The sequence below is a fragment of the Tursiops truncatus genome, chromosome 1 (genome assembly GCF_011762595.2).
Source record: "Tursiops truncatus isolate mTurTru1 chromosome 1, mTurTru1.mat.Y, whole genome shotgun sequence".
NCBI classification, from domain to species: Eukaryota; Metazoa; Chordata; class Mammalia; order Artiodactyla; family Delphinidae; genus Tursiops; species Tursiops truncatus.
The window spans coordinates 116,499,125-116,526,220 of record NC_047034.1 but is presented as its reverse complement, the minus strand read 5'-3'; the positions used below and the strand labels follow the sequence as shown (position 1 = coordinate 116,526,220).

Genomic DNA, 27,096 nt, shown 5'->3' with positions numbered 1-27,096 from the left:
TTAAAAAAAAGAAAAACACACACACACACAAGGGAGGTGAGCGCTCACTGCTGCCAGTCAGCAATGTTGATTGATGTTCAGGCTTCAAGGTGGCAGCACTCCACCAGATTATCCCACACTTGACCTTGCCCGTGAACTTAAGGTCCGAGAGTACTGGCAGGGTCTCTGGGACAGTCCGGAAAGGTCACGAACTTGCTTGGAAGTGCTGGGGAAAATATCCTTTTCAATGTCTTTTTTTTTAATTGCTCTCAGTGGTAGTAGAATATTCTTTGAAACCCCCAAATGGCCAAGTGTGATAAATAAGGTGTAGGGTAAAGAGAAACATCTTTTTTGTCAACTACTGTGTGCAAACAACCACAAAATTATGATCTTTGTTCTCCTTTGGGAACTTTTTAAACTGGGTCTGAAGGCAAATATCTGAACTTAGGCCTATGGGGTCCGAACTGTTTGCAGCAGTGACAGCACTGTTGCACTCACGTAGAGCCTCCCACAGTGACGTCTTTAAAGCGCATCACTTATGCTGTCTGGAGTCAAAAAAGCTGGATGTTCACCTTGGTCATAGATTAGTGTGACCCTGGGCATGTCACTCAACTTCAGATTCCTCCTCTGTAAAACAGAGAAAATAATGTAGTTGCCAAATCCTACTTAGAGGGTTTTGTGCGCATCAAATGACGTAACACACATAAATGTGACTCCTAAGCTATAAAAGGTTATAAAATATTATCTACTTTAGGGTCACCCATTTTTCAATCACATTTCATTCAAGCCCATAAATTCCTGCTCCGTCATGCCTTTCTCCTTTGCTTATAACCCAGGATGGGTGAGTTCAGGACTCTAGATGGCCAACCAGTCTATCCCTGGCCTTTGGGTAAATATGAATTCAAATCATCCATACGATCTTCCTAAAGTAAAGCAAAACTTCCTTCCCCGCTGTGGGTCCCATTCAGACAGGTTTTAGAAAGTGTCAGATAAGAGGCTTAACTAGAACTTTGGAGTGAGAAAGAGTCATCAACATGATGACTGGATAGTTTCAACCTATGCTAAAATTCATGACGCACTTCCAAAAATATGCAAGTGCCCCTTTCATTTATGAACCGGCGACCTTCAAGTGAGATGTCTACGAAGACACTCTTTTGCATTCTGCTGGAAGGAGTTTGCAAAGATCAAGCGTGATTTTGATTTGTCCCTGGGTACAACAATTTAGAAGATTCTAATATCAGTTTGGCTTGTGTGCAAGAGAACACATCCAGCCCTCCAAAACAAGCACTGCTTTAAACCTGACCAGAACAACAAAGATGCTACAAACACGGAACGAGCCGCTGTTGATTCATTTATGCCCTGAAGGGACTCAATCATTTGTACAGCCCCATCCAAATTATAGGCAAGCATTTCATTTGAAATTTGGCAAAGACAAATACAGATGTATGATTTTCCCCAGAGATTCAGAGTAATAAGCCTGGCTGAAAGCACAGTGAGTGTTTTTTGTGTACCTGTCAGGCCTGTGACTCTGTTTGAAGCCCATTCAGGCCTATGGGTGGTTTTCCAGCCCATAGATGCCTCACCAGCCCTTCTGTATCACAGAGACTGATGTGTGTCTGATGCTTGGGACCATCTATGGCTGAAAAAAATCCAGTTCAGTTAGTAAGGCTGATGTTTTTGCATACTATAGCTGATTGCTCTGAGAGGCAGGTCCTTTGAGGATCTGCTTGGCTACCATACACAACACCACTAAAGACCAAGTGCAAACTCATGTCCACAGCTTAGGGGTAAGTCTGTATGTGCTTTCTCTATGACCACCCTATCTTCTGTCCCCAAGCCTACTTTTCCCCCCATCGAATTAATGATCTGTGCCTTCAGTATCCAACATAGTGTGCTAAGGAAGGGAAGGTTGTCACTGTGTGTGTGTGTGTGTGTGTGTGTGTGTGTGTGTGTGTGTGTGTGTGAGAGAGAGAGAGAGAGAGAGAGAGAGAGAGAGAGAGAGAGAGAGAGAGAAAGGGAGGGAGGGAGGGAGGGAGGGAGAGAGAGAGGGAGAGAGAGAAAGAGAAGGAATATGAAGGAGGAGTTGGGGTTTCTAACCACCATCCCCAGCTCCCACCCCATTTGTGAAGCCCTGGTTATAGTCACTTCGTGGCACAGGCCTGTATTTAGAGCCTGGCTTTATAAGTCCAAGACGAGTCATTTGATTCTACAGAGTTCAATTTCCTCTTCTATAAAATATAGGTGGAAAATAGCTACCTCCAGCCATTAAAAAAAAAAAAAAAAGAAATCTTGTCATTTGCAACAACATAGATGGATTTAGAGGGTATTTTGCTGAGTGAAATGAGTCAGACAAAGAAAGACAAATACCTCATGATCTACTTATATGTGGAATCTAAAAAACCAACCAAACAAAAACAGACTCATAGATACAGAGAACCAACAGGTGGTTGCCAGAAGGGAGGGGGTGGGGAGTGGGCAAAATAAGTGAGGAGGATTGAGATGTACAAACCTCCAGTTGTCTAGTAAATAAGTCACGGATATAACACACAGCATAGGGAATATGGTCAGTCATATCGTAATAACTTTGTATGAGGACAGATGGTAACTAGACTCATCATGGTGATCATTTCATGATGTATGCGAGTGTTAAAGCATTACGTAGTACACCTGAAAGGAACCTAATATTGTGTGTCAACTATATTTCAGTTAAAAAAAAAGAAAAAATTGCTACCTCAGTGCTTGTTGGGAGGATTGGCTGAAATCCTTGAAATGTGCCTTATATATGTATAAGCCTGCGTATGATGTTCAATACATTGTTATGGTTTTTTTCAAAATTATGTATATTTTTTCTGATTATAGAAGTAGGAATTATATAGGTATGAGACAATACAGGAAAATGTAAAACAAAGACTAACCAACCACCCAGAGATAACACTCTGATGTCTGTTCTTCCGGTCTTGGTTGTACCTATCTTCATGCAGTTAAAATCGTACAGGATACATAACTATCTGAATAATAGCTGTTATTTTTTGAGCACTTAAAATGTGCCCGGAACTGAACTAGATGCTTTACCCATGTCATTGTATTAATCTTTACAGTCCTATTCAGGATTGTATTAATTGTATTAATCTTTACAATCCTATTCAGTAGGTATTATTATAGTTTATTTTCATCTCAAGGAGGGTGTGTGCTTAGCCTGACTCCCTGGTGTGAAATGGAAACGCTTTCCTGTGTTAACCCAACATTTCAGCAGCCAAGCTAAACACACGTTAACAGAAGTGAAATGCACGGGTTTGCTCTTGCCTTTTCCTCCCAGAAGCCTCTTAGCTGAAATTCTGCCCTTAGCCTGACTATGCAGATGAGTTTCCCGGATGTGTGGATAATGACAGTGTATCGCTCTGCCTGGTTGCTCTGAACTGTCTCATAACACTGTTCATCTATAGAATCAGTGATTCTGTTTATAAGTGCATTCTACTCTTTGGAATGAACACTTAGCAGGAAAAAAAAAAAGTTATGAGTCTGGCCAAGGAACTTTCTAGTTGGTGTGTCCTAGTGGTTTGGAATTGTGGCAAGCCTTGGGACCACCTTGGGATTTTCCACTTGAGATTTTCCACTCTCTTCTTCCAACTTCCGGTTCATTGCAGAACTTTTGAGCTATGTAATGGCAGCACCAGGGCAGACGTTACGGTGGCGATGGGGTGGTATTATTATTATTAGGGTTGTGTGTTCAGCAATGCTGAAATGACCCCATCACCCCTCCTCTACTGAGGTTCCCCAAGGGGATAAAGCTCAGGAGTGAGAGCAAATGGGAAATAGGCCTGTGGCTCTGTTGTTAGCCGGGCCTTCCCTCCCAGTGCAGTGAGGCTGGTAGACACGCTGGAGTGTACGACTTAGGCTAAAAGCACGGGTGGGGCCTCTGACTCTTTCTAAATTCAAATCTGACCAACAGGGGCTTTTATGAAGTACAAAGGGATGAAAATGAATCTTGCCAGGCCCACATTAAATAACATTATCTCACATTTATGCAGTGCTTGAAATGGGCCGTGTATTAACTCATTTAATCCTCGGCAGCCGTCCTATGAGGCAGAAACTCTTGTCATCCTCATTTAAAATGAGGCAACTGAGGCGCCCAGAGAGAACAAGAAAGCTGGTACTCTGAACCGTCGAAAGTTCCTGAATGGCAGGACCCTGCCCACTGGTAATATGGCCTAACCCGTGTCCTGACTTAATCAGAAGAAAACTAAGGTGGGGGCAGAGGAGAGCAGGGAAAATGCCTCCTAATGCTCTACCTGCTGGAATTCTCCAGGCAAAGCCATCATCACAAGTCAGCTGACACCCTCATCCTGGTGGGCTGCTCTCAGCTGGAGTGACTGCTGATCCCAACCAGATTCCCAGAGGCAGCGAAAGCAAGTTGCCGCAAAATAAAACTAAATGGCCTCTGACACCGTCCACTTCTTTTCCTACTACCCCACCCTCCTCTCCTGGCTCCACTTGGCCCACCAGGCATCTGGCCTGAGTCCCATTCTGAAGGCTCTGGCTTTGGAGTTACATGCAGCTGGCTCAGGACTGTCACTAACTAGTCCTCAGTGATCTGGGGCAAGTTAACCTCTGTGGGCCTCCATTTGCTCCCCACAGCAGTTAGAGCGATGGCACAGTGCGCCCGCTGCTGAAATGTTCTTACATATCTCAATGCCCTCCCAAGGGCACTTGTGCTCTAATAAGGGTCCCCTGAATACCCAAAGGCCATCAAGAGCCCAGCACTGCAGTGGCAGAATTCCAGGGAGCCAGCAGGGGAGTGCTGGGGACATGGAGTTGTCCCCAAGTCTCTGTGACTCATCCAGACAAGGACAGAGTTCTCTGTTCTCCCCTCCACGGGATGTTAGAGCAGGGGTCCCCAGCCCCCAGGACGCAGACTGGTATGGGTCCTCAACCTCTTAGGAACCGGGCCACGCAGCAGGAGGTGAGTGGCGGGTGAGCGAGCGAAGCTTCATCTGCCTCTCCCCATCGCCCCCCATGGCTCCCCGTCGCTCTTATTACCGCCTAAACCATTCCCCTCCCTCCGCCCCACGTGTCTGTGGAAAAATTGTCTTCCACGAATGCATCCCTGGTGCCAAAAAGGTTGGGGACCGCTGTGTTAGAGGCTAACCATGGTCCAGGGAAAAAAGGCAGAGCTACTCCAAGGGACTTTCTAAAGAAATATATCAAAGCGTTTTGAAAAATGATTGGATGGTATTTCACTCAAACATTTCAAAAACTTATAGGTGTTAAAAGCATCAGTGGAAGAAATGACCTCTGAAGCCATGAAAGGACATGGAAGAAACTTAAACGCATATTGCTAAGTGAAAGAAGCCAGCCTGAAAAGGCTACACACTGGATGAGTTCAACACTATGATATTCTGGGAAAGGCAATTCTATAGAAACAGTAAAAAAAAAAAGATCAGTAGTTGCCAGGGTTAGGGAAGAGAGAGAGGGAGGAATGGATAGGAAGAGCACAGGAGATTTTCAGAGGGGTAAAAGTATTACGTATTATCCTATAATGGTGGACCATGACATGATGCAACTGTCAAGACCCATAGAATGTACAACACAAAGGATGAACTTTAATGTCAACTATGGACTTCAGTTAATGCTTCAGTATTGTTTCATTAATTGTAACAAATGTACCACCCTAAAGACATCATAGGGGAAACCAGGGGAGAGGAATTATATGGTAACTTTCTGTACTATCTGCTCAATTTTCCCGTAAACCTAAAACTTAAAATCTATTAATTAAAAAAAAAAAAGAATCAGTGGTACAGGCCACTTCCAAATGGAATGGCTGCTTGACAGCTTTTTATGCAGGAAGGGAGTGCTGACTCCAGGAGAAATAGGTTAGGTTAAACCCCAATCTTGGCAGGAGAGCAGCTTCTCAAGGTATTATTTTGTGAAGAATCACCTGGGGATCTTCTTAAAATCCAGAGTCAGCAGGTCGAGGATGGTGCCTGAGCATCTGCATTTCTAACAAGCTCCCAGATGAAGCCTGTGCAGCTGGTTCACAGCCCACACTTTGAGAATCAAGGTGGAAGCTCCCTCTCTGTCCTGCACTTATTTCGGTTCATTTACTGCCAGCTCCTGCTCAGACACACATTATCTCTGTTTGTACCTGAATGAGTCCCTGAATTGTCATCCGTGTCCTCACAAGTGCCCTGAAAACCGCCACAGTAAGAAAACTCGCCTAGTCTCCAAACACAACCCCGACCGGAAACTGCTCCAGGAGCCAAACTCTGTAACTGAGCCCTAGGCTGCCTCCCAAGCTCGCCCTCTGCTGGTGGACAAGGGTCATTGTCTTCTAAACTTTCACCCAGCTTTCTTACTGCTCAAATGCTCTTTTTTTTTTTTTTTTCTTTCCATTAATAAAGACAGAAGAGTTAGATGACATGTTCCAGAGGCTTATTTCACTCTTCTAGATTTTGGAGAATTTTTCCACTTTGTTTCTTAAAGTACATCCTTCAGAGGGGGTAGATAACTCATTGAACAGCACTTACTGACAACTTAAGGGCTCTGCATGTTGTCTTAAAGTCCTCCCCTACCCTGACTTTGTTCCCATCCCTCCCAGGCGCTTTCCACAGTGGGGCGGTAAACTTTCGTTTACATTGCAAGATCAGAAGACAGCAACAATTTCTTTTGATCCAGGGTTGAGATTGGTAGTGGAGGCAAGGTTGGTATCCTCCAGAGAGAGACATCAGAAGCAAAAGAACACTTTAAGGGAAGGATGGCGAGATAGGGAGAGACACACTACCGATCATACACTATCACTCATTCGGGAAAACACTTCTTTGTTACCTACTATATACAAGACTTGGGATCAGGAGCTGAGCATTCCTAACGCCTACACACAAAGAGATCAGAGCCCAATACGGGACATAACATAGTGACTGATACTTACCAAGTGTTTCCATATGCCAAGCAATCTACTTACATTACCTTATTTAATTGTATTTAATCCTCACAGCAATTCTGTGATCATCCTCATTGAACAAATGAGAAAGTTGGGGGTGCAGAGAAGTTGAGTGACACCTTTAGTTAATGATGAAGTCAGGTAACTTAAAGAAACAATTTGTTATTTTCTCTCATAGGGTTCTGGGGGTTGATGGGCTCAGCTGGCTGGTTCTCGCTTGAGGTCCTTTATTCAGCTGCAGTCAGATAGTTGGTAAGGCTGAGTAGACATGTCTGGTGCAGGGGCTGGGATGTCTACAACAGCCAAGGTCTGGTCAGGCATCTCTGTCCACATGGCCTCTCTGTGTGGCTAGCTTGGGCTTCCTCCCAGCCTAGCAGTCAGAGTCACTGGACATCTTAGATGGCAGTTGACCAGGCAGGAACTGCAAAACTTCTTATGATCTTGCTTCTAAAAGCATGTGGCTTTACAATAGCCAGGACATGGAAGCGACCTAAGTGTCCATCGACAGATGAATGGATAAAGAAGATGTGGCACGTATATACAATGGAATATTACTCAGCCATAAAAAGAAATGAAATTGAGTTATTTGTAGTGAGGTGGATGGACCTAGAGACTGTACAGAGTGAAGTAAGTCAGAAAGAGAAAAACAAATACTGTATGCTAACACATATATTTGGAATCTAAAAAAAAAAAATGGTCATGAAGAACCTAGGGGCAAGATGGGAATAAATATGCAGACCTACTAGAGAATGGACTTGAGGACACAGGGAGGGGGAAGGGTAAGCTGGGACGAAGTGAGAGAGTGGCATGGACTTATATACACTACCAAATATAAAATAGATAGCTAGTGGGAAGCAGCCGCATATCACAGGGAGATCAGCTTGGTGCTTTGTGACCACCTAGAGGGGTGGGATGGGGAGGGTGGGCGGGAGATGCAAAAGGGAGGAGATATGGGGATATATGTATATGTATAACTGATTCACTCTTGTTATACAGCAGAAACTCACACACCATTGTAAAGCAATTATACTCCAATAAAGGTGTTAAAAATTAATAAATAAATAATAAAAGCATGTGGTATCATTTCCACCATGTTCTGTTGGTCAGTTACAGTTCAGCTCAGATTCAAGGAGGTAGAGGAATGGGCTCTATGTCTCAATGGGGGGAAGAGCTTAAAGTACATGGAGGTAATGAATCAATGAAGACCATCTTGGAGACAAGTCACCACACCAGGATTTGACCCTCAGCTGCCTGACTCGAACCTTTGTGTGCTCAACCATTATGCTCTACTGACCACCACGTAGTACAGACACAGCCACATTGTGCTCCTGGTGGCTCATGTAAGATATAGTGGTGGACAAAGAAAGAGGTGATTAGCTTGTCTCAGTAGGTCAGGCAGGGCTCCCAGCAGGAAACACCACACACACACACACACACACACACACACACACACACACACACACACACACAAACACACACACACCCCTCCCCTTAGTGTGGAGGACAGATTGTGACTGCATTGGGTAGCATTCTATACAATTCCTGCATTACATGAGGTGACCTAAAAGCTGAGGACAAGAGACAGCTCTGAGGCAGCCTGTGGAAAGCTGCTGACATGGAAATAAGGAGCCGTGATGTCCTGTCCCAACTCTGCCACAGTGTAGGTCTGGGACCCTGGGAGGAAGCAGAAGTAAAGAACTAGGGATCCCAGGTCTTTCCAGAACCTCGCTGAATGGAATTTCTGAGCATGTTGTGCCCCCTCCCCATCCCCAGATTGGAGACCCTCGCTTGGTGATCTGTATGGACTGCTCGGCAGACACCATGACCAACCGCCTTCTCCAGAGGAGTGGGGGCAGCCCGCACGCGGACGACAGAACCGCTATCACCAAGCGCCTTGAGACCTACTACCGGGCCTCCATCCCTATGGTCGCCTACTATGAGACAAAAACACAGCTACGTAAGGTGAGTCACCTCACAGCCCCCCAAAATGAACCAGCCACCCATTTTTTATTCAAAAAAAGAGAAAAAAATAGGAAATTTCGGTTAAGGGATCTTGGAATTAGAACTGCATATAGCTGCACAATTTGGGCCAAAATATGGGTCCCTTACTCTCTTCACTTCTTTTTTTTTTTTTTTGTGGTACGCGGGCCTCTCACTGTTGTGGCCTCTCCCGTTGCGGAGCACAGGCTCCAGACGCGCAGGCTCAGCGGCCATGGCTCACGGGCCCAGCCGCTCTGTGACATGTGGGATCTTCCCGCACAAGGGCACGAACCCGTGTTCCCTGCATCGGCAGGCGGACTCTCAACCACTGCGCCACCAGGGAAGCCCTCTCTTCACTTTTGTATGTCATCATATGGACCATGAAAAGCTGGCTATACAATGTTCATAGATGCCATTATGGTTGCTGGAAACCGGTCCTATTTCCAAGAAAGAGGGAGAGAGGGAAGGAGGGAGGGACAGGGGGAGGGAGGGAGGGGGAGGGGAGGGGGAGGGGAGAGGGAGGGAGGGAGGCATGGATGAGGCATAAGTTCTGCCTCCCAGACCTCAGCTGCACAGGAGGATCCAGAAGGTCTCGTCTGGATCTAAAATTCAACAACTTTGCATTTCTAGATTTTTGCCTAGTTCATAATTGGCCCTTGGCTGCCTCAGTTTCTTGCAATGACTAGTGTTATTGGGAGAAGCAGCATATGGGGCCAGGAGAGCAGATGAGGTGAAACGATGAGGAAATGGGTGGTGTCAACTCAATGATCATGAGCGCTAATCCATGCTGAGTCCCTGTTAAGTTCATGAATTTGGGAAAACTACCCAATCCCCATTCATTCACTCATTTAATAACTATGTCTCAAGCACCTCCTATGGACCATCCACTGCCCTGGTGGTTTGGATGCAGGTGATAAAATGTGGTTCTTGCCTGCTAGAGCCTTGGGTTTAGTAGGGGAGAGAGACACGCCTGGGGTCACAATAAGGGGTCAAAGCAAGCACAGAGTGAGTTCCAAGGGCCCTTTAACCTGGTCTGAGGGGAGACAGAAGGCACTGAGGAAGCTCACCAGAGGAGAACTAAGCTGAGCCCGAGGTGCAGGTGCTGTACGGGGAGCAGAGCACCTCACACAGAACCTCACACAGAAGGAGCTTGGCTGTGACATATAGTGCCAAGGAAACAAGCGACAAGAGGTGGAGGTGGAGAGGCAAGCAAGGACCAGATCAAGATGAACCTATCATAGGAGCCAATAATTATCCTGAGGATGATGATGGGAACTACCAAAGGGGACAGACATAGTCAGGGCTTCCATTTAGAAAGCTCCCTCCATCAGCCTTGTGGAGCATGGGTCCCAAGAAGGTCAGGCCAGGAGACCACTGGGAGGCTGGGGAGTATGCAGGAACCAAACCCTGAGGACCCAATGCAGAGGAGAGAGAGTGAACAGCTACTGTCTGCTTTTCCCAGGAAGTTACAAGGAGACATGAGTCAATCAATAACAAACTTGTCTTGGAGACAGCTACATGATCCATTCCTTGGGGAAAACCACTGATAATGAATTCTTATCTTCTGAGCCTGTTAATGGTCCATTTTCCAGACTCCTACGAACTTAGCCCTGTGTCGAATCTGAAAGGTGCCCCATGATTTAACTCAGAGGTGTCATGTATGTGACATGAGAGCGATCATCCCCGCCTTCTGCACCCACAGCAGGCACTGCTACGGCATCGTGGTGCTTTCCTCAAGACCCAGACGTGGCCTCATGATGTTGTTAGCACAGCGCGCCAGGCAGCTACTTCCAACTGCTAGGACTTGATGAGCAAGACGAATCCTATTTGCTGTACTTCATGTAACCTCCGGTTGCTACATAAAACAAAGACCTAGATGTTTAGAAACAAGCAAACAAAAAGTGCACTATGTAAGAGCAGGGTCTTAAGAATTCAGAATTCAGGTGGCAGAGGCCTTTCCAGGATTGGTGATTTCCACCCTTCGTGCCGCCTAGAACACACATGGAAATTACCTTCCACTTTCAAGATTTGCAGAGGTGAGAAAAGTCCCTAAGTAATTCAGAGTCAGAAAAGCCCTTTTACCTCTATACTGCATTATTCCAACCTGAATTCTACACACTCACAAATGACTGGCACGTGCATGCGGGGGTAAGCAAGTTCTCAGATAAAGCTGATTTCTGGAATCCTCCTTAGAAATTAATATCTAAGTTAATGGGAAAGGGAGTTTCCCGTCCCACGCGGCTCATCTCTGCAGCTCCACCCCACCCCCCATTTTGGAGATGCTGGCTGTTGGGTCTGTGGTGAGGTCACATGTATGATCCACTTGGCAAATTTTTTTTTTTTTTTTTTTTTTTTTTGCGGTACGCTGGCCTCTCACTGTTGTGGCCTCTCCCGCTGCGGAGCACAGGCTCCGGATGCGCAGGCTCAGCGGCCATGGCTCACCGGCCCAGCTGCTCCGTGGCATGTGGGATCTTCCCGGACCGGGGCACAAACCTGTGTCCCCGGCATCGGCAGGCGGACTCTCAACCACTGCGCCACCAGGGAAGCCCAAGAAATTTTCTTAAACTAGATGGGGGTGGTGAATGCACTTCAAGATGCAAGTGAGATGGATCAGTAGCTAGTGAGATTTCTTTAGGAATTAGAGCTGCCCAGTGGTCCAGCCCAGAAACACAGGACCCTCCAAAAGCACTTCCCTCAGACCTGTGTTGCCCAGTTATGCTTACGGTCGATCCATCCCCTGACACATTTACTGCCTAATGATAATCAGCCCTTTTGGCCTCCAACTAGCTAGAAAAGTGCAATGAAATTTCAAACAAATGTAATAAAAAAGCAAAGCAAAACTTATATAGCCACTGCCTTACTCTTTGTCTTTGTTATGCCATCATCATACAATAAAGTTAGAAATTCTTGTAACATAAACCAAGGGATAGAAGTATATGTGATCCAAATGGATCCCCTGACCTTCCGTTTTCCTCTCTCACAACGCCAGCTTTGCGCTGCGTCTAAGAAAGAATTAGAACTTTCATCCATGTCACTCCATTCCTCCTTGCACTCAGGGCAGACATCATTCGTCAGCTGTGGTACTTACCTTCCTACCCAGTCTGGATGCCTCAGAAACTCTCAACACAGCAATACAGGTAGTCACACACAACTCACTAGAGTTGACCTGTAAGAGAAAGCTTTTTTCACCTTGAGGGAGAGAATTTATTATTGAAGAAATAATTGAAATGTAGCATTTTGAAGTGAACAGCACAATAATTGTCCAGAGGTTGCCTGGTAGAGAGAATACTGGCCTGGGTATAAGAAAACCCAAGCCACAGTGGTGTGAATGAGCTTTGGGAACTTGGTGAGTCATTTCACAGCTAAACCTCTCAGCAGAATAAAATGGATGGACAGAATGGGATCTCCTGGAATACCCTAGGTCTGTCACTCCATGCTTCTCAGGGAAAAAAAACAAAAAACATAAAACATATATTTGTAATCATAAAAGTAACACAGACTTGTTTTAGAAAATATAGAAAACTAGGTAGTCCCATCACTCAGAGGCAAACATTCTGGATTATTTCCTTCAAATATTTTGGCTATGAATTTTTAAAGCATGATGGTGACCACAGGTATATTCATGAGGTTGTAGGTAAGAGGCACCAACCCTAGCCGGCCTGACCTGAAACACGGAGCTTACTTGTAAGGTTATGTGAACCGAGGCTGAAATGCAGCAGGTCCAGGAAGCCCGTGGGACCAGTCTTCCCTATGCTCTTCACACCTGTCTTTCCCTCCTTCTCTCTCTCATCTTGATTTTTCTCTTTCTCTGGCCCAGAAGCTAGAATATGGCAAATGTGCAGCTTCCATGTTCATGTTACCACAACAGCTCCAAATTCCAGAGAGAAGTATTCTGATTGGCCTTGTTTTGCTCCAGTCCCTGGTCCTATCAGCTATGGCCAGGCAGGCGGGGTCACGTGGGGCTTTTTTTCACTTGTTGTGGCTGTTCTATTGAGCGCATAGCACGTGTGGAGACACAGCAATAAACAAGACAAAGTCCCTCACTGAAAAGAGAAGAGCAGTAGACAAGAAAATAAAATAATTGCTAATAGGATTAGCTCTATGAATAAGACAAAACAGAGTGACTTGTTAGGCGTGGGGACTTTAGACAGGTGCTTGGAAAGTCTCTAAGGAGGTAGCATTTGAATGAAGACCTGACTAATAAAAACATGGTTGCATGGTTGCCTGGGACTCTTCCCTAAAAACTGAGGGGAGAACAAGGAATTTCCAGAAGAGAAGATCTTGTGAACTGGGAGAAATTCCAGAAATAGCTTCCTCAAGTGGCATGTACAGAAGTGTATAAATTGATATTTAAAACCTCTCCTTTTGCTAAGGATAAAAGTAACAACTACTTAAAAAAAAGAAACTAGAAAATTTAAGAGCATAAAGATAAAAATTATCCAGAAATCTTCAACCCAAAGATAACAATTAATGAACATTTTGATATATTTTCTTACATTTGTGTTTCTTCATTTTTTAAAAATAAATTTATTTATTTTATTTATTTATTTTCGGCTGCTTTGTTTCTTTGTTGCTGTGCAAGCTGTGCGTGGCTTTCCTTAGTTGCAGTGAGCAGGGGCTACTCTTCGTTGTGGTGCGTGGGCTTCTCTTGTTGCAGAGCATGGGCTCTAAGCGCGCGGGCTTCAGTAGTTGTGGCACAGGGGCTCATAGTTGTGGTTCGTGGGCTCTAGAGCGTAGGCTCAGTAGTTGTGGTGCACAGGCTTAGTTGCTCCACGGCATGTGGGATCTTCCTGAACCAGGGCTCGAACCTGTGTCCCCTGCATTGGCAGGTGGATTCTCAACCACTGCACCACTAGCGAGGCCCTCTTGATTTTTTAATATACTTTTTGCTCATGGCATCATAAGCCCAGAAATACCCCCAGGCCATAGAGGAAGTGGTCCTGTTAACAGATGATATCCATCCCTGGGTTATTTATTAGTCTTAATCAATTTAAAACATAAAAAGAGAGGCCAATGACTCATTAAACATGCATTCAACAGATGCAGAAAATCCAGTTCCTTGGCAACTTGGCTTTTGTAAAGGAGAAAATAAGTTATTCGTTCAACAGTTCTTCTGCTGCAGTGTCCCAACTTCATAAATAGCTTAGTCATTTTTAGTAAGTCCCAAAATACGGCTGTACCCATTTATTGTTCTGGGTAGTCATCCAACCTGGCAGGAGACTTCCTGTGAACTGAGGGATCAAGAATGAGAAATGTAGTTGCTGCAACTTCCATGAAAGGAGTGGAAGCAGAAGGCAGCATCGAATCAAATTTTACCCCTTGGATGCAAAATCCACTTGATAGCCCTTAGCCAAGTGCATTCCTAAGATAGGAGCCTAGCACAAGGCAAGGAAAAACTCAGATTACTTTTATACCTTGAATGCTCTGTACTCAAATTCTTCTTTCAGTTGGCTAAAATAACTCTTGACCTAATTTTTCGTTCAATCTCTCCACGAATACCTGAGAATGTCACTATGGTGGTTTGTTACACAAATAACCGTTTCACTGTATATAAAATTTAGGTCACAGTATTTCTCTATGGCAAGTCAGTAAACGTTGCCCCATTGTTTTGAAGCATTTAGTGTGCTGGAAAAAAGGCAAAAACAAATTTGGAAGTAAACTTTTTTCAACTAGCGTCTTTAAAGAAAAAATTTTAATGTTTTTCCGTGTAATTTAAAACTGGAGTCCAGATATAGGTCTGCTTTTCACTGATTTTCAATGGCATGACAGTTTTTTTTAACTCAGGAACGTTTGCTGTATTTTTTATGTACCGCTGTTCCTTGTTTTTCTCAAGAACACGTAACTCTCTTCCTTCTACCCCAGTGCCATCCAATGGAAATTAAATGTGAGCCGTATGTGTAATTTTAAATTTTCTAGTAGCCACAATATAACGTTAGTTTCAGGTGTACAACATAGTGATTTGAAATTCAAATACATTACAAAATGATCACCATAATGAATCTAGTGACCATCTGTCCCCTTACCAAGTCACTACAGTATTGTTGAACATATTCCTTAGGCTGTATATCACATCCCCATGACTTATCTATTTTATAACTGGAAGTGTGTACCTCTTAATCTCCTTCACCAATTTGGGCCAACCTCCCGAAACCCCCTTCCCCTCCCTTCTGACAACCACCCATTTTCTCTCTGTGTCTATGAGTCTGTTTTTATTTTGTTTTGTTTGCTTGTTTTGTTTCTTAGATTCCACATATAAATGAGATCATGCGGTATTTGTCTTTCTCTGTCTTGACTTATTTCACTTAGCATAATATCCTCTAGATCCATCTATGTTGTCACAGATGGCAAGAGTTCATTCTTTTTATGGCTGAGTAGTATTCCATTGTTTATGTACCACATCTTCTTTATCCATTCATCTACTGGTGGACGTTAAGGTTGCTTCCGAATCTTGGCTATCGTGAATAATGATGCATATGTTTTCAAATTAGTGTTTTTGTTTTCTTCGGGTAAATACCCAGAAGTGGAACTGTTGGATCATGCGAAGACTTGACTAAAAAGCAAAGTAGAGGCTTCATTCCTCCTTCATACAATAAATATTCTAGATCAGCATTGTCCAACAGAGATATAATCTGGGCCAAATAGGTAATTTACAATTTCCTAGCAGTCGCATTAACCAAAAAAAGATAAAAAGAAACAAGTGAGATTAATTTAACAATATATTTTATTTAACCTAATATAGCCTAAATGTTATCATTTTAACATGTAATCAATATAAAAAATCATTAATGAGATGGTTTTATATTCTTTTTTCAATCTATGTCTTCAAAATCTGGTATTTAAGCATATCTCAATTCAGATCCTAAATTTTCATCAGAAATACTAGAATGGTATTTGTATCTCATAAAATTTCCAGTTGAAAAGGTAGATTTCACATACCCAACTTGTTCAAATATATATATATATATATATATATATATATATATATTGTTTTTTTTTTTTTTTTTTTTTTTTTTTTTTTTTTTTTTTTTGGTGGTGGTATGTGGGCCTCTCACTGTTGTGGCCTCTCCCGTTGCGGAGCACAGGCTCCGGACGCGCAGGCTCAGCGGCCATGGCTCACGGGCCCAGCTGCTCCGCGGCATGTGGGATCTTCCCGGACCGGGGAACGAACCCGTGTCCTCTGCATCGGCAGGCGGACTCTCAACCACTGCGCCACCAGGGAAGACCCAAATATATTTTTTAATGTTCCAATAATTGAGTCAAATATTAGTTTTAAAAGTTAGATTCACTTTAATTATAGAATATCAAAAACTTAATTCCTCATTTATACTAGCCACATTTCAAGTGTTCAGTAGCCACCTGTGGCTAGTGTTTACTGTGTCCTGGATAGTTCTAGCCTCTTCTAGAAAGTTTGAACTAAGTACTGCAAGTAATGAAGGGAACCACTAATTTCAAGCAGGGACATGGCTGATCAGATCTGTTTTAGAAAAGTCACTTTAAGAAAGGACCGTTTTTTGTTTTTTTGTTTTTTCATGTCTGTGAGAAGATGTTAGTCAAATTTAAACTACAGACAGAATTGAGAGGAAGAGAAAGAAGGAAAGGGAGTAGCAGGTAACATTTTAAATGGACAAACTGCTGGTACTTTGGAAGTCCTGTGTATAGAACCATCATTAATGTGCAGATTATGAATCATCCTTGTATTTTTGCTAAAGCTTGTCCTTAAAGCTCTCTAAAGTAAAGGTGTACATAGTCCTCCTTCTTTCTAAGGCCTTGAGAGTGAGGAGTAATGTGTGGCCTGACCAGATCTCTGAAATGGACAACTCCCCAGGGGCAGCCTTTTCCATGACCCCGGCTTTGGAACAGCGCATCTAATGATTGTCCAGAGACGTGCACAAGTGCTGCATGTGAAGGGCTTGGCCATGGCTGGGCACCACGCTCTCATTGTTGTGGCTTCTCATTGTTGTGGCCTCTCCCGTTGCGGAGCACAGGCTCCGGACACTCAGGCTCAGCGACCATGGCTCACGGGTCCAGCTGCTCTGCGGCATGCGGGATCTTCCCGGACCGGGGCACGAAACTGTGTCCCCTGCATCAGCAGGCGGACTCCCAACCACTGCGCCACCAGGGAAGCCCAACATGACTCTTTTTGAATTATGGTTTTCTCAGGGTATATGCCCCAGCCAACTGTTTTACGGTTCATAAATTCAAGGAACTAAAGAGTAGACAAAACGTGCAATTCCCAAGGTGGTGTAACTACTTTCCTAATTTGCAATCTGTTCTGCTGATGGCTGGGCAGAAATACTATCTCTGACTGCTCTACTTTTCCTTCCAGAAGTCAGGTGAAACCTCAGAAATTTAATCATATTTCCTGTTCACTTGCCTTTAGTTTATTTATTTAAAAAAATCTTTTGTATATTGATCAGGGTATCACTTACTGCAGGATTTTATATCAAGTCTCAGACCAAAAGTGATAAATTCTTCAAGTCAGAAGCAAATCCACTCACCTGGTTTTCAATTAAATTAAATATATGAAAACCTCATACATTCTGACTCTGCTGATTCAGAATTGGAGATCCTTTGGGAAAAGATCATGAAGCTTACTTTTACTCTTCATGGGAAAAAAGGGTTGCTGTAAATTAATATTATCACATTGATTATGGGGTGAAAACTTACCGTATGTGGGAGGACACCTTATTTTCGAGTTTGCACAATTGCTGAGGAAGTTCTCTTCACACTGTACAATCAGTATGCTAATTATACAGGATTCTTATCTGTTCATCAAGGACTAAACACTAGCACCTTGTGAGCTCATTTAAATTTACTCAAGTTGTAAGCACTAAGAATAGTTCCTATAGCTTAGAAAGCACTTAGGAAGTTGGTTCTTTTCCATTTCCTATGAGTTCCACAGTTAGATATGAAAATATAAAAACCACTTGTTGTTCTCTTAAAATATTCCCCACGTGGGAATTAGATGAGCTTCAGGAAATGATCAGGTCATCTCTGAAGAACTGAAGGAGAAATCTGGAGAGTAGACAGAGGGCTTTGATCCCACTCAGTTCAGTTGGGCTCTCCTTTGCTCCATAAAAATCCAGTCTATACCTCCCCCCCGGCCACACACACACAGAGCTTCTATAAGAAAAAAGATGTTATCTCATTGCCTCGCAATTTTTCTTCTCAGAATTCTGCTTCTTGGGCCTAATGAGGGTCTCAGATTAACTTCATATATTTCCCACTCACCCAAGTCAAAGGCTGCTTTTTGCATCTAGAAAGTCTCATTATTTGATTCTGTCTTGAAATCTCCTCACGTCCTTAGGCTCCACAGAGGCACACACCACAGCACGTGACTCTGGACGGCAATGAGCAGCTTTCTTTTATTTAATTAAATAAATAAAGGCCTGGATTTAAGCCACAAAGCAAAATGAAGAGGGAGGTTTTGGATGGAAATAGAAGCGGGAGATGGCTCAGCTAAAGCTCCAGGGCATGACTCACTCCCTCAACCCAGCTTGCAGCTTCCCCCAAACATCAGCCTTGGCCTGATTGACAAGATCCCGCTGCAAAGCCTTCTGCCTCCCAGTCTCAGACGTCAGAAAGTATCAAGTGTCGCCCTTCAGATGCTTGTGCTCATTAGCCCTTGTTTCTGAAACCAAGTTGCCCGGCTTTTACAAGAGAGAATCCATATCTTTCTATAAAGTCCAGATAGTGGGTCAGAAAATGGGCTCCAAGAGTGTGTTTCTGCTCCTACAATAGCCTGTTTCTGTGAGGAAAGTGAAGAAGGAATGGGAAAGTGAGGGTACTTTTTTTTTTTAATTGAAATACAGTTGATTTACGATGTTGTGTTAGTTTCAGGTGTACAGCAAAGTGATTGTTATACATATATATTTATATTCATTTTTTAGATTCTTTTCCATTATAGGTTATTACAAGATATTGAGTATAGTTCCCTGTGCTATACAGTAGGTCCTTGTTGGTTATCTCTTTTATTTTTTTAATTTTTAAAAATATTTATTTATTTATCGGCTGCTTTGGGTCTTAGTTGTGGCACACGGGATCTTTCGTTGCAGCATGCGGGCTCTTCATTGTGGTGCGTGGGCTTCTCTCTAGTTGTGGCATACAGGCTCTCTAGTTATGACACCTGGGCTCTGTAGTTGCAGCATGAGGGCTTAGTTGCCCCACGGCATGTGGGATCTTAGTTCCCTGACCCGGGATCGAACCAGGGTCCCCTGCATTGCAACCCTGCATTGCAAGATGGATTCTTAACCACTGGACCACCAGTGAAGTCCCTGGTTATCTACTTTACATAAGGCAGTGTGTATATTTTAATCCCAAACTCCTAATTTATCCCTCCCCTGTGCCTTTCCCCTTTGGTAGCCATAAATTTATTTTCTATGTCTATGAGTCTATTTCTGCTTTGTAAATAAGTTCATTTGCATCATTTTTTTTTTAGATTCCACATATAAGCGATATCATATGATATTTGTCTTTCTCTGTCTGACTTACTTCACTTAGTATGATAATCTCTAGGTCCCTCCATGTTGCTGCGAATGGCATTATTTCACTCTTCTTTAATGGCTGAGTAATATCCCATTGTATATATGTACCACATCTTCTTTATCCATTCATCTGTCAATGGACACTTAGGTTGCTTCCATGTCTTGACTATTGTAAATAATGCTGCTGTGAACATTGGGGTGCATGTATCTTTTCGAATTATAGTTTTCTCCAAATATATGCCCAGGAGTGGGATCACTGGATATCTAGAGGATACTTTCTAGATACCTATCTAGAGCCAATCTCTGAGGAAACAAATGTTTCTGTTTGATTATGTCAACCTATTCCTTAAAAACCATTACCCGACTCCTCATTATTCTTATATAATAGTCTATTAGCCTCTTTATAGTCAACCTCTTTTTATTATTCCAGCTTCACTCCTTGCTACTCCCACTAAGTTCAACCATCCAGCTATTTTGAACTGGTGGATGTAATATACAAGGATGCAGTCAACAAGTACAAGGACTTTGGAGTCAGAGACCTGGGTTTGAAACAGGTGTCTGACACTTGCTTAGCTGTATGACCTTGGGCAATTTAATTCATCTTTCAGGACCTGAGTTTCATCATCTGTGAAATGGGGATAACAATACCTGTCGCCTAAGATCATTGTTAGAATTACCTGTTTGCTTAAAAGCACTTGTGCTAGGGAGGAGGGGAGGATGGAGCAGGGGTTGGAAGAAGGGAGCAAGTGAGAGGAGAGGGAATGAGAGAGGAGCAGAAAAGGGACGGTGTGATAGATGGAGGGAGCCCAGTAGGGAGTGAGGGAGTGAGCAAAGCAGGGATGGAGGGATGGACGGGATTAAGAGAGGGCAGGAGGGAGGGGAGAAAAGGAAGCGAGAAAGTAAAGCAAGGGTGGAAGTGAAAAAAAATAGCACTTATGCTTCATTAGTAGTAAAGTGTATTATTTTAAATGATGATGACGACGACAACTTTCCTCAGGAAGCTTCCTGCCCTCCCAAGATGGTGTAAAGTATCCCTTTATCCAGAGCTCCTGTGCTTACCTGACAACAGCGTGAACTCCTGTTGTTTGTCTTTACCCTTGAGCTGTGAGCTCCTTGAGAGCAGGACCATTATGTCCATTTCACCGTGGTTTCTCCAGCATGTAATATATTGTTGGCACCCAGAAGATGTTTGTTGGTTGAAAGGGAAAAGAAGAAGAGGTAAAGCAACAAGCAAGGTGCTATGAGGGACAGAAAACAGCAACGTCCCTGCCCCCCAGATGGAGAGCCGCCAGCCAGGGAGACAAACCAACTGCGGGTTGCTCTTTAACCCTCCTGTAAGGATCAAGTATGACACGTTTATGGGGAAGAGGGGTAGAAGCTGAAAAAATGTTTTTAAGTTTTATTTTTTCCTTGTGAGATACAGCATACATACAGGAATGTGTAAAAGTTACATGTAAAATTTGAAGAATTATAAAATGAACACCGTGTAGTCACCATGCAGGTCAAGAAACAGCAGACAGTCACAGAAGCTCTGCCACATGTCTCTCCCTCCCAGTCAAATCTCCCTTCTTCTCCCCAGGAAGTAACCACCATCCTGACTTTTATGATAATTATTTCCCTGGTTCACTGTGGTTTTATCATCTATGTATGGATCCCTAATCGATATAATTTAGCTTTGCTCATTTTTGAACTTCATATAAATTGAATCGTACTGAATGCATATTTTTTCAACTTCTTTCCCTCAACCTTGTGAGATTAATCCATGTTGCTGGATGTAGCTGTAGTTTGTTTGTTTTTTCCATTACTATAGTATTCCATTATATGACTATGCCACAATTTATTTATCCATCTACTGCTGATGGACATTTGCACTTTTTCCGGTTTGGGACTACTACAAACAATGCTTCTGCAAACATCGTTATTATCTATTTTCTAGGATATTTAAACATTTACTTTTTTTTTTTTATCTGGCTGTGCCGGGTCTTAGTTGCACACGGGATCTTTGTTGTGGCGTGCGAACTCTTAGTTGTGGCATGTGGGATCTAGTTCCCTGACCCGGGATTGAACCCGGGCCCCCTTGCATTGGGAGCGTGGAGTCTTACCCACTGGACCACCAGGGAAGTCCCTAAATGTGTACTTTTTTTTTTTTTTTTTTTCCTTTTGAGCATTCATTCTACCTCTGGAATCCCAGGGGTTGTGAAATCAAAACTCGTCTGCACAAAGAAGGTAGACAGGAACTGAAGCAATCATCTAGAGTTTCTCAGAGTGTGGTCCGAGATGATCCACATCAAAATCATTTGTAGAACTTGATTAAATTCGCGGATTAGAAGGCCCAGCCGAAACTCACCAAATGAGAACCTCTGGAGATGAAGTATGAAAAAGCTGCATTTTAGCAAGCTCACAACCCCGCCCCCTCCATGAGTCTCATTCGCATCACCAGGCCTCTACTCTCTATGGATGCTACATGTGTGGTGGGACAAATCTCAGTGGTTGGCACAATATTAGGAAATTTTGAGAGGAGCGGGTGGTAGTGCCTTCATGCCCAGGAAATCAGCTCCCTCCTACTCCCTCTGTTGTTGGCTCCTTGCCCTGGCGTATCAACAATCTCCAAGAGGGCTCTGCCCTTAGCACTTAGCACACCTGCAAGTTGAGGTCTCAACTTTTGCTTTCTTTTCCACACCCGTCCTTCTCATCCCCCAACCTCTGCCCTATTCCTACCCTGCTCCAAACACTCCAGAACACTCATAAGGTCTCATTTTAACTAACTCAAAGCCTTTCCGTGACCTTTAACAATACTTTATCTACCTCAATAAGCACCTAGCTCTTGCTGTTGTTGTTAGACGGGCTGTAGGTTCACAGCAAAATTGAGCACAAAGTAGAGTTCTCATATTCCCCGTGTCCCAAAACACACTCAACCTCTCCCACTATCAACATTCCACACGGAGTTCCCCGGTGGCCTAGCGGTTAGGATTCCGAGCTCTCACTGCAGGGGGCCTGGGTTCAATCCGTGGTCGGGGAACAGAGATCCTGTAAGCCGCACGGTGTGGCCAAAAAACCCCCCCCAGAACAAAAATATCCCACACAGAAGTAGCACATTCGTTATAACTGATGAACCTACATCAACACATCATCACCACTCAAAGTCCATAGTTTACATTAGGGTTCACTCTTGGCGTTGCACGTTCTATGGGTTTTGACAAATGTATAGCGACATGTATCCACCATTATAATATCACACAGAATAGTTTCACTACAATAAAAATCCTGTGTTCCACCTACTCATTCCTCTCTCCCCCCCAGCTCTCGACGTTTTCTACTGTCTCCACAGTTTTGCCATTTTTCCATTATATCATATTGTATGCAGCCTTTTAAGATTGGCTTCTTTCATTTAGTAATATGCATTTAAGTTTCCTCCAAGTCTTTTCATGGCTTGAGAGCTCATTTCTTTTGAGCACTAAATAATATCCCATTGTTTGGATGTACCACAGTTTATTTATCCACTCACCTAAGGACATCTCGGTTGCTTCCAAGTTTTGGCAATCATGAATAAAGCTCCTATAAACGTGTGTGCAGGATTTTGTGCGGACATACGTGTTCTACTCCTTTGGGTAAGTACCAGAGCACAGGCTGCCGGATCATATGCTAAGCGTGTTTAATTTGTAAGAAACCGCCAAACTCTTTCCCCAAGTGACTGTACCCTTCCGCATTCCCATCAGCAAAGAATGAGAGTTCCTGTTGCTTCACATCCTCACCAGTATTTGATGACGTGTTTTAGATTTTGCCCATTCTAATAGGTGTGTAGTCGTGTCTTGTTTTTTTAATTAGGCACCTAGTTTTTAAACAACTACTCTTTTCTCTGTGATTTTGGAGTCCTGTGTTTTAAATTTTTGCACAGCAACTTATAAGCAGGTAATCTTTTTTATTACTAAAAGTGGCCTTATTTAAAAACATTTCTTAAGACTAACTTTCTCTTTCTTTCCTTTTTAACACAGATAAATGCAGAGGGGACGCCAGAGGAAGTTTTTCTTCAACTCTGCACAGCTATTGACTCTATTTTCTGAAGGCAAAAATGCATGTATGTTAAGGAGAGTGGAGACAGAGAAAAATATTAAAAGTTCATCCCTTAACACTGTATGTTTCCATTTAAACCTTTTGTATGCCCCCCGCCCCCAAATCCTGACATTGCTGTCTGCTTCCCAGCTTGACCTGAGAGGTGTCTGGAAATCATGCATGGTGTATTTGGTATTATCCAACCTTTTCCTCCTAAGTCAGACAGCTGTCTGCACTCACAGCAGCACACTTTTCTATCACCTCTGAGCTAAATTAGTACATGAACAGCAGTGCAGTGCCCATCTGTGTCAGTTGTGCCTTCAGGACTTACTAGGGTCTGATCATTCGGTTCTACTCTCTGCAGATAGGGAGGAGTTAGCATCCCTAACGCCCTGTCACATCTTCCTTCCTCTTCTGAAGATCTATCTCTTGTTACCTGATTAAGGCCCTTAAGATGGGGGGCAGGCCTGAGCCTCTTCCTCTGGACGTTTCCTCAAGACTCATCCAGCTCAGAGCTGAAGAGATTGGGTTGACGAGACAACACAAATTGTTCATAAGAAATTTGATTAAATTTGAAAAAATGTGATAAGAGCTTTTTTGTATGTGAAATTGTATAGCTTTTCCAAGATAGCAAAATCTAGACTAGTCACCGGTAACATTTCTCTATTCATTTCTATGATACTGGCTACTTGGAATAGTGTCGTATTGGCTAAGTGAACAAATTGGATAAATTATCTAATAACCTAGTCTCTTCTATACCTGGTGGTGCATTTGGGGAATTATACGTTAAAACCAATGACCAAACAGAATTTAAAAGCATGCGGTGGTTTGGTATCACATTCACTGGACTAATGTCAACTTATGGCTTTGGTTTTAAATGATTATCTAGTTACCAAGCAAGTAAGAAATATAGTAACAAAACTGACGTGGGTGGAAAGGGCATGTCAGTACACCATGTTTAACAGATACCAGTGCTGTATTTGTTCCATACAGGCCTTTTCCAGGGGTTTGCAAACCTTTTATCCGTATGTAAAACTGTGTTTCCTCAAACCAAACTGGTGAAGTTTGGTTTCTCTTTTGTGCTATCAGTTGCCAAATAAGAGTTTCTTATATATTCTACTGGAATAACTGCATCTTCCATTCAGTCACTAGAAAAGACCACAGTTTCCGTTTGCATGATTTTTTTTTTTCTTCAATGGTTGTGCAGATAAGGATCCATTTCTGGGACAGAACTGTATTTTTAAAATCTTTTTTTTTTCTTGAAATGGATATGTATAAATAAAGTAAATGGAACACAGGATAACTTTTTTCTATTTATTTGTAACTCACATCATTCTGGAAAGCACTTGAAGCCTTATTCCAAACAGAATTAGAAGCAAACACAGTAAGAGTTGAGATTTATGATATGCTCATATGGTTTTAATTTTGGCCATAGGCCAGTTTTGAGCTATTACAGAAAGAACTTCCAGTGTAATTCATGATACATGGTATTTCCTTTTACTCTAGCAGTCATTCTTAAACAGAAATGTCAGTGTTTGCTAAAGAAGAAATTAAATTTCTTTGGTTACAATTACGCCTCTATTAACAAAAAGGGGCATGTTCCTACAACTCACACGGTTGTCAAATACTTCATTACTACCCCGAGTTGTAACACTCTCTACAGGGGAAGACAAGGAGTATTTGAGTAAATTAGAAAAAGAGAGTTACAGGATGAAAATCATCAGTTGTGCCAGAAAACACAAAGTGACTCTTTGTAGGAATTAACATTCTTTAAACACATACCACATATTGGTCAACAGCCCATGCCCACCACAGCTTTGATAGACAGCAGGGCAGCAGACAAGCCCAGCCATGGCTTTTATGGCTGCAGTTGGCCACCCTCTTGAAAAAGATCAGCAGGGGTAAATGGCTTTGCCCGGAAGAAGAGTATCTAGAGGTGCAAAGCAAGTCTTCTACAGAACTGTTAAAACAGGTCGACTGACTTGAATGGCTTGATATGACATCACTGAAGTCACTAAAGCAGGAAAGGACCTTAGAGGTCTCTGCCCCTCGGAAGAAGACCTTGTCTGTATGTAGAAGACATCAGAACACAGTCCAAACTCCTTTACAATGATCTACATTCAGGGCCTCACCTGATCTGGCCCTCTGCCCTCTCTCACCTCAACAACTACCACTCTCCTCTTGCTCATTTGGTTCAAGCTACACTGGCCCTCTTCACGTTGCCTGAACAAGCTAAGCTCTCTACTGGATCAGGGCCCTTGCCCTTGCTATCCTTCTGCCTCTTCCTCCAGATTATCCACAAGGCTAACTTCCTCACTCCATTTAGGTCTCTGTTCAAATTTACCCTTGTTGTTGAGGTGTTCTTTGATTATTCCCTCTAAATGGCAGGCTGGTCCCGATTCGTCCATCATTTTTTTTTTCAAGCATTATTTTTCTTCACAGCATTTATGTCTGCATAAAATTACATAGTACTTTTTATTTACTTGTTTACCGCAGGTCTTCGGCATTAGAATATAAGCTTCAGAAGGGCAAGGCTCTGTATCCTCAGTCCCACACATAGCAGTCATTATGGAGAACTAACATTTAAATCCTCTGAACCTTAGTTTTCTCATCTGTACCATGGAGGTCACAATAGTAAGCAACCTCATAGAGGTGCTGTGCTGATTAAGCAGGTTAATAATACATGTAAATCATTTACTAGTTCCTAGTGCTCAATAAGAGGCAGCTCTTTGTCAACGTTTGTTGAGGGTCTCACTTCCACAACTGAGACTAGGACCCAGAATTGCCATGCTAGTTAACATTATATCACTCTAAAAACATGGCAGAAAATGGGGTCCCAGAGAGAACCAAAATCTCAGCCACCCAGGTTTGAACCACATCCTCCAGATAAAATAGGATGTAATGATCCTTTATTCCTCCCAGAGCCCCGTAAAGGAGATCTCCTGAGGCAAACCCTCTAAGGGTCCCACAGATGCACTCACAGACACACTCAGACACAGGTGGTTTCTCTAACTTCCTAGAGAAAAATGTAACCAAAACATTGGTCCTACTACCAATAAATATTTATTGAGAATCTACTAAGAGCCAGGCCCTAGGGATAAATATAGACACAGATGGTCTCTGTTCTCACGGAGCTAAATGTGACACCATGCTCAAAAATCCATTTAATCAGCTACTTGAACTGTAGGGGAAAAGGTTTTTTTTTTTTTTTTCCGGGATCATATAAACAGAAGCCCATTTTTCTTCAAGATGTGAAATAAAAACAAACCTTTAGAACCTAAATAGGACATAATCTTGTGTAAAAATCTACTTGTTATCTGGAGGCTTTCAATCTACCCAGTGTACCTAGAATAATGCCCTTCAAACTCTGTTATCCACAGTAAGAAGTATAGTTTATACAGCATGCCACTCTTATGTTTATAACTACCATAGAAATTCGCAAAGTATTTATCCTTAATACATGTCATATATTATTTTTTTAATTTCATAAAAAAAATGTTCCTCATACCTCAGTAAATTGTTGTGTTCTGCAATTTAATTTAAACAAAAGAGAAAAGGAGAGAAAAATGGACACAGCATACTATTAGGTTAAGTGAGAGGCACCAAACATGCATGGAAACAAATCGTACCTGAGGCAGAAGACCCAAGTCTTCAGTCCCAGCTTTG

General features: G+C 42.9%; 2 protein-coding genes across 9 annotated transcripts in view; one reads left to right on the top strand and one right to left on the bottom strand.

Moving 5' to 3' along the window:
• Positions 1-24,689, top strand: part of AK5 (adenylate kinase 5) — a 237,057-nt gene extending 212,368 nt beyond the window's left edge. Inside the window, exons 13-14 of one of the 4 annotated variants that reach the window (XM_033864681.2) lie at positions 8,690-8,878; positions 23,373-24,689. In XM_033864681.2, the coding sequence (XP_033720572.1) occupies positions 8,690-8,878; positions 23,373-23,441 (258 nt within the window). In that variant the 3' untranslated portion in view covers positions 23,442-24,689. Of the gene's footprint in view, positions 1-8,689; positions 9,330-23,372 lie in introns of those variants that run through there. The other 3 variants (XM_073788205.1, XM_033864687.2, XM_073788201.1) reach the window with 3 other exon arrangements.
• ZZZ3 (zinc finger ZZ-type containing 3) overlaps positions 1-27,096 on the bottom strand; it is a 138,430-nt gene that overhangs the window by 7,098 nt on the left and 104,236 nt on the right. Inside the window, exons 14-15 of one of the 5 annotated variants that reach the window (XR_002173105.3) lie at positions 11,985-12,062; positions 10,380-10,768 (exon numbers count right to left, since the gene is read on the bottom strand). The exons of 1 other annotated variant lie outside the window; for it this stretch is intronic. Coding sequence is in view for 2 of the 4 variants with exons in the window: in XM_073788192.1 (XP_073644293.1) it covers positions 12,038-12,062 (25 nt within the window). In the remaining 2 variants the exon portion in view is untranslated. Of the gene's footprint in view, positions 1-10,379; positions 12,063-24,821; positions 25,882-27,096 lie in introns of those variants that run through there. 3 more of the 5 variants (XR_002173104.3, XM_073788192.1, XM_019919606.3) reach the window with 3 other exon arrangements.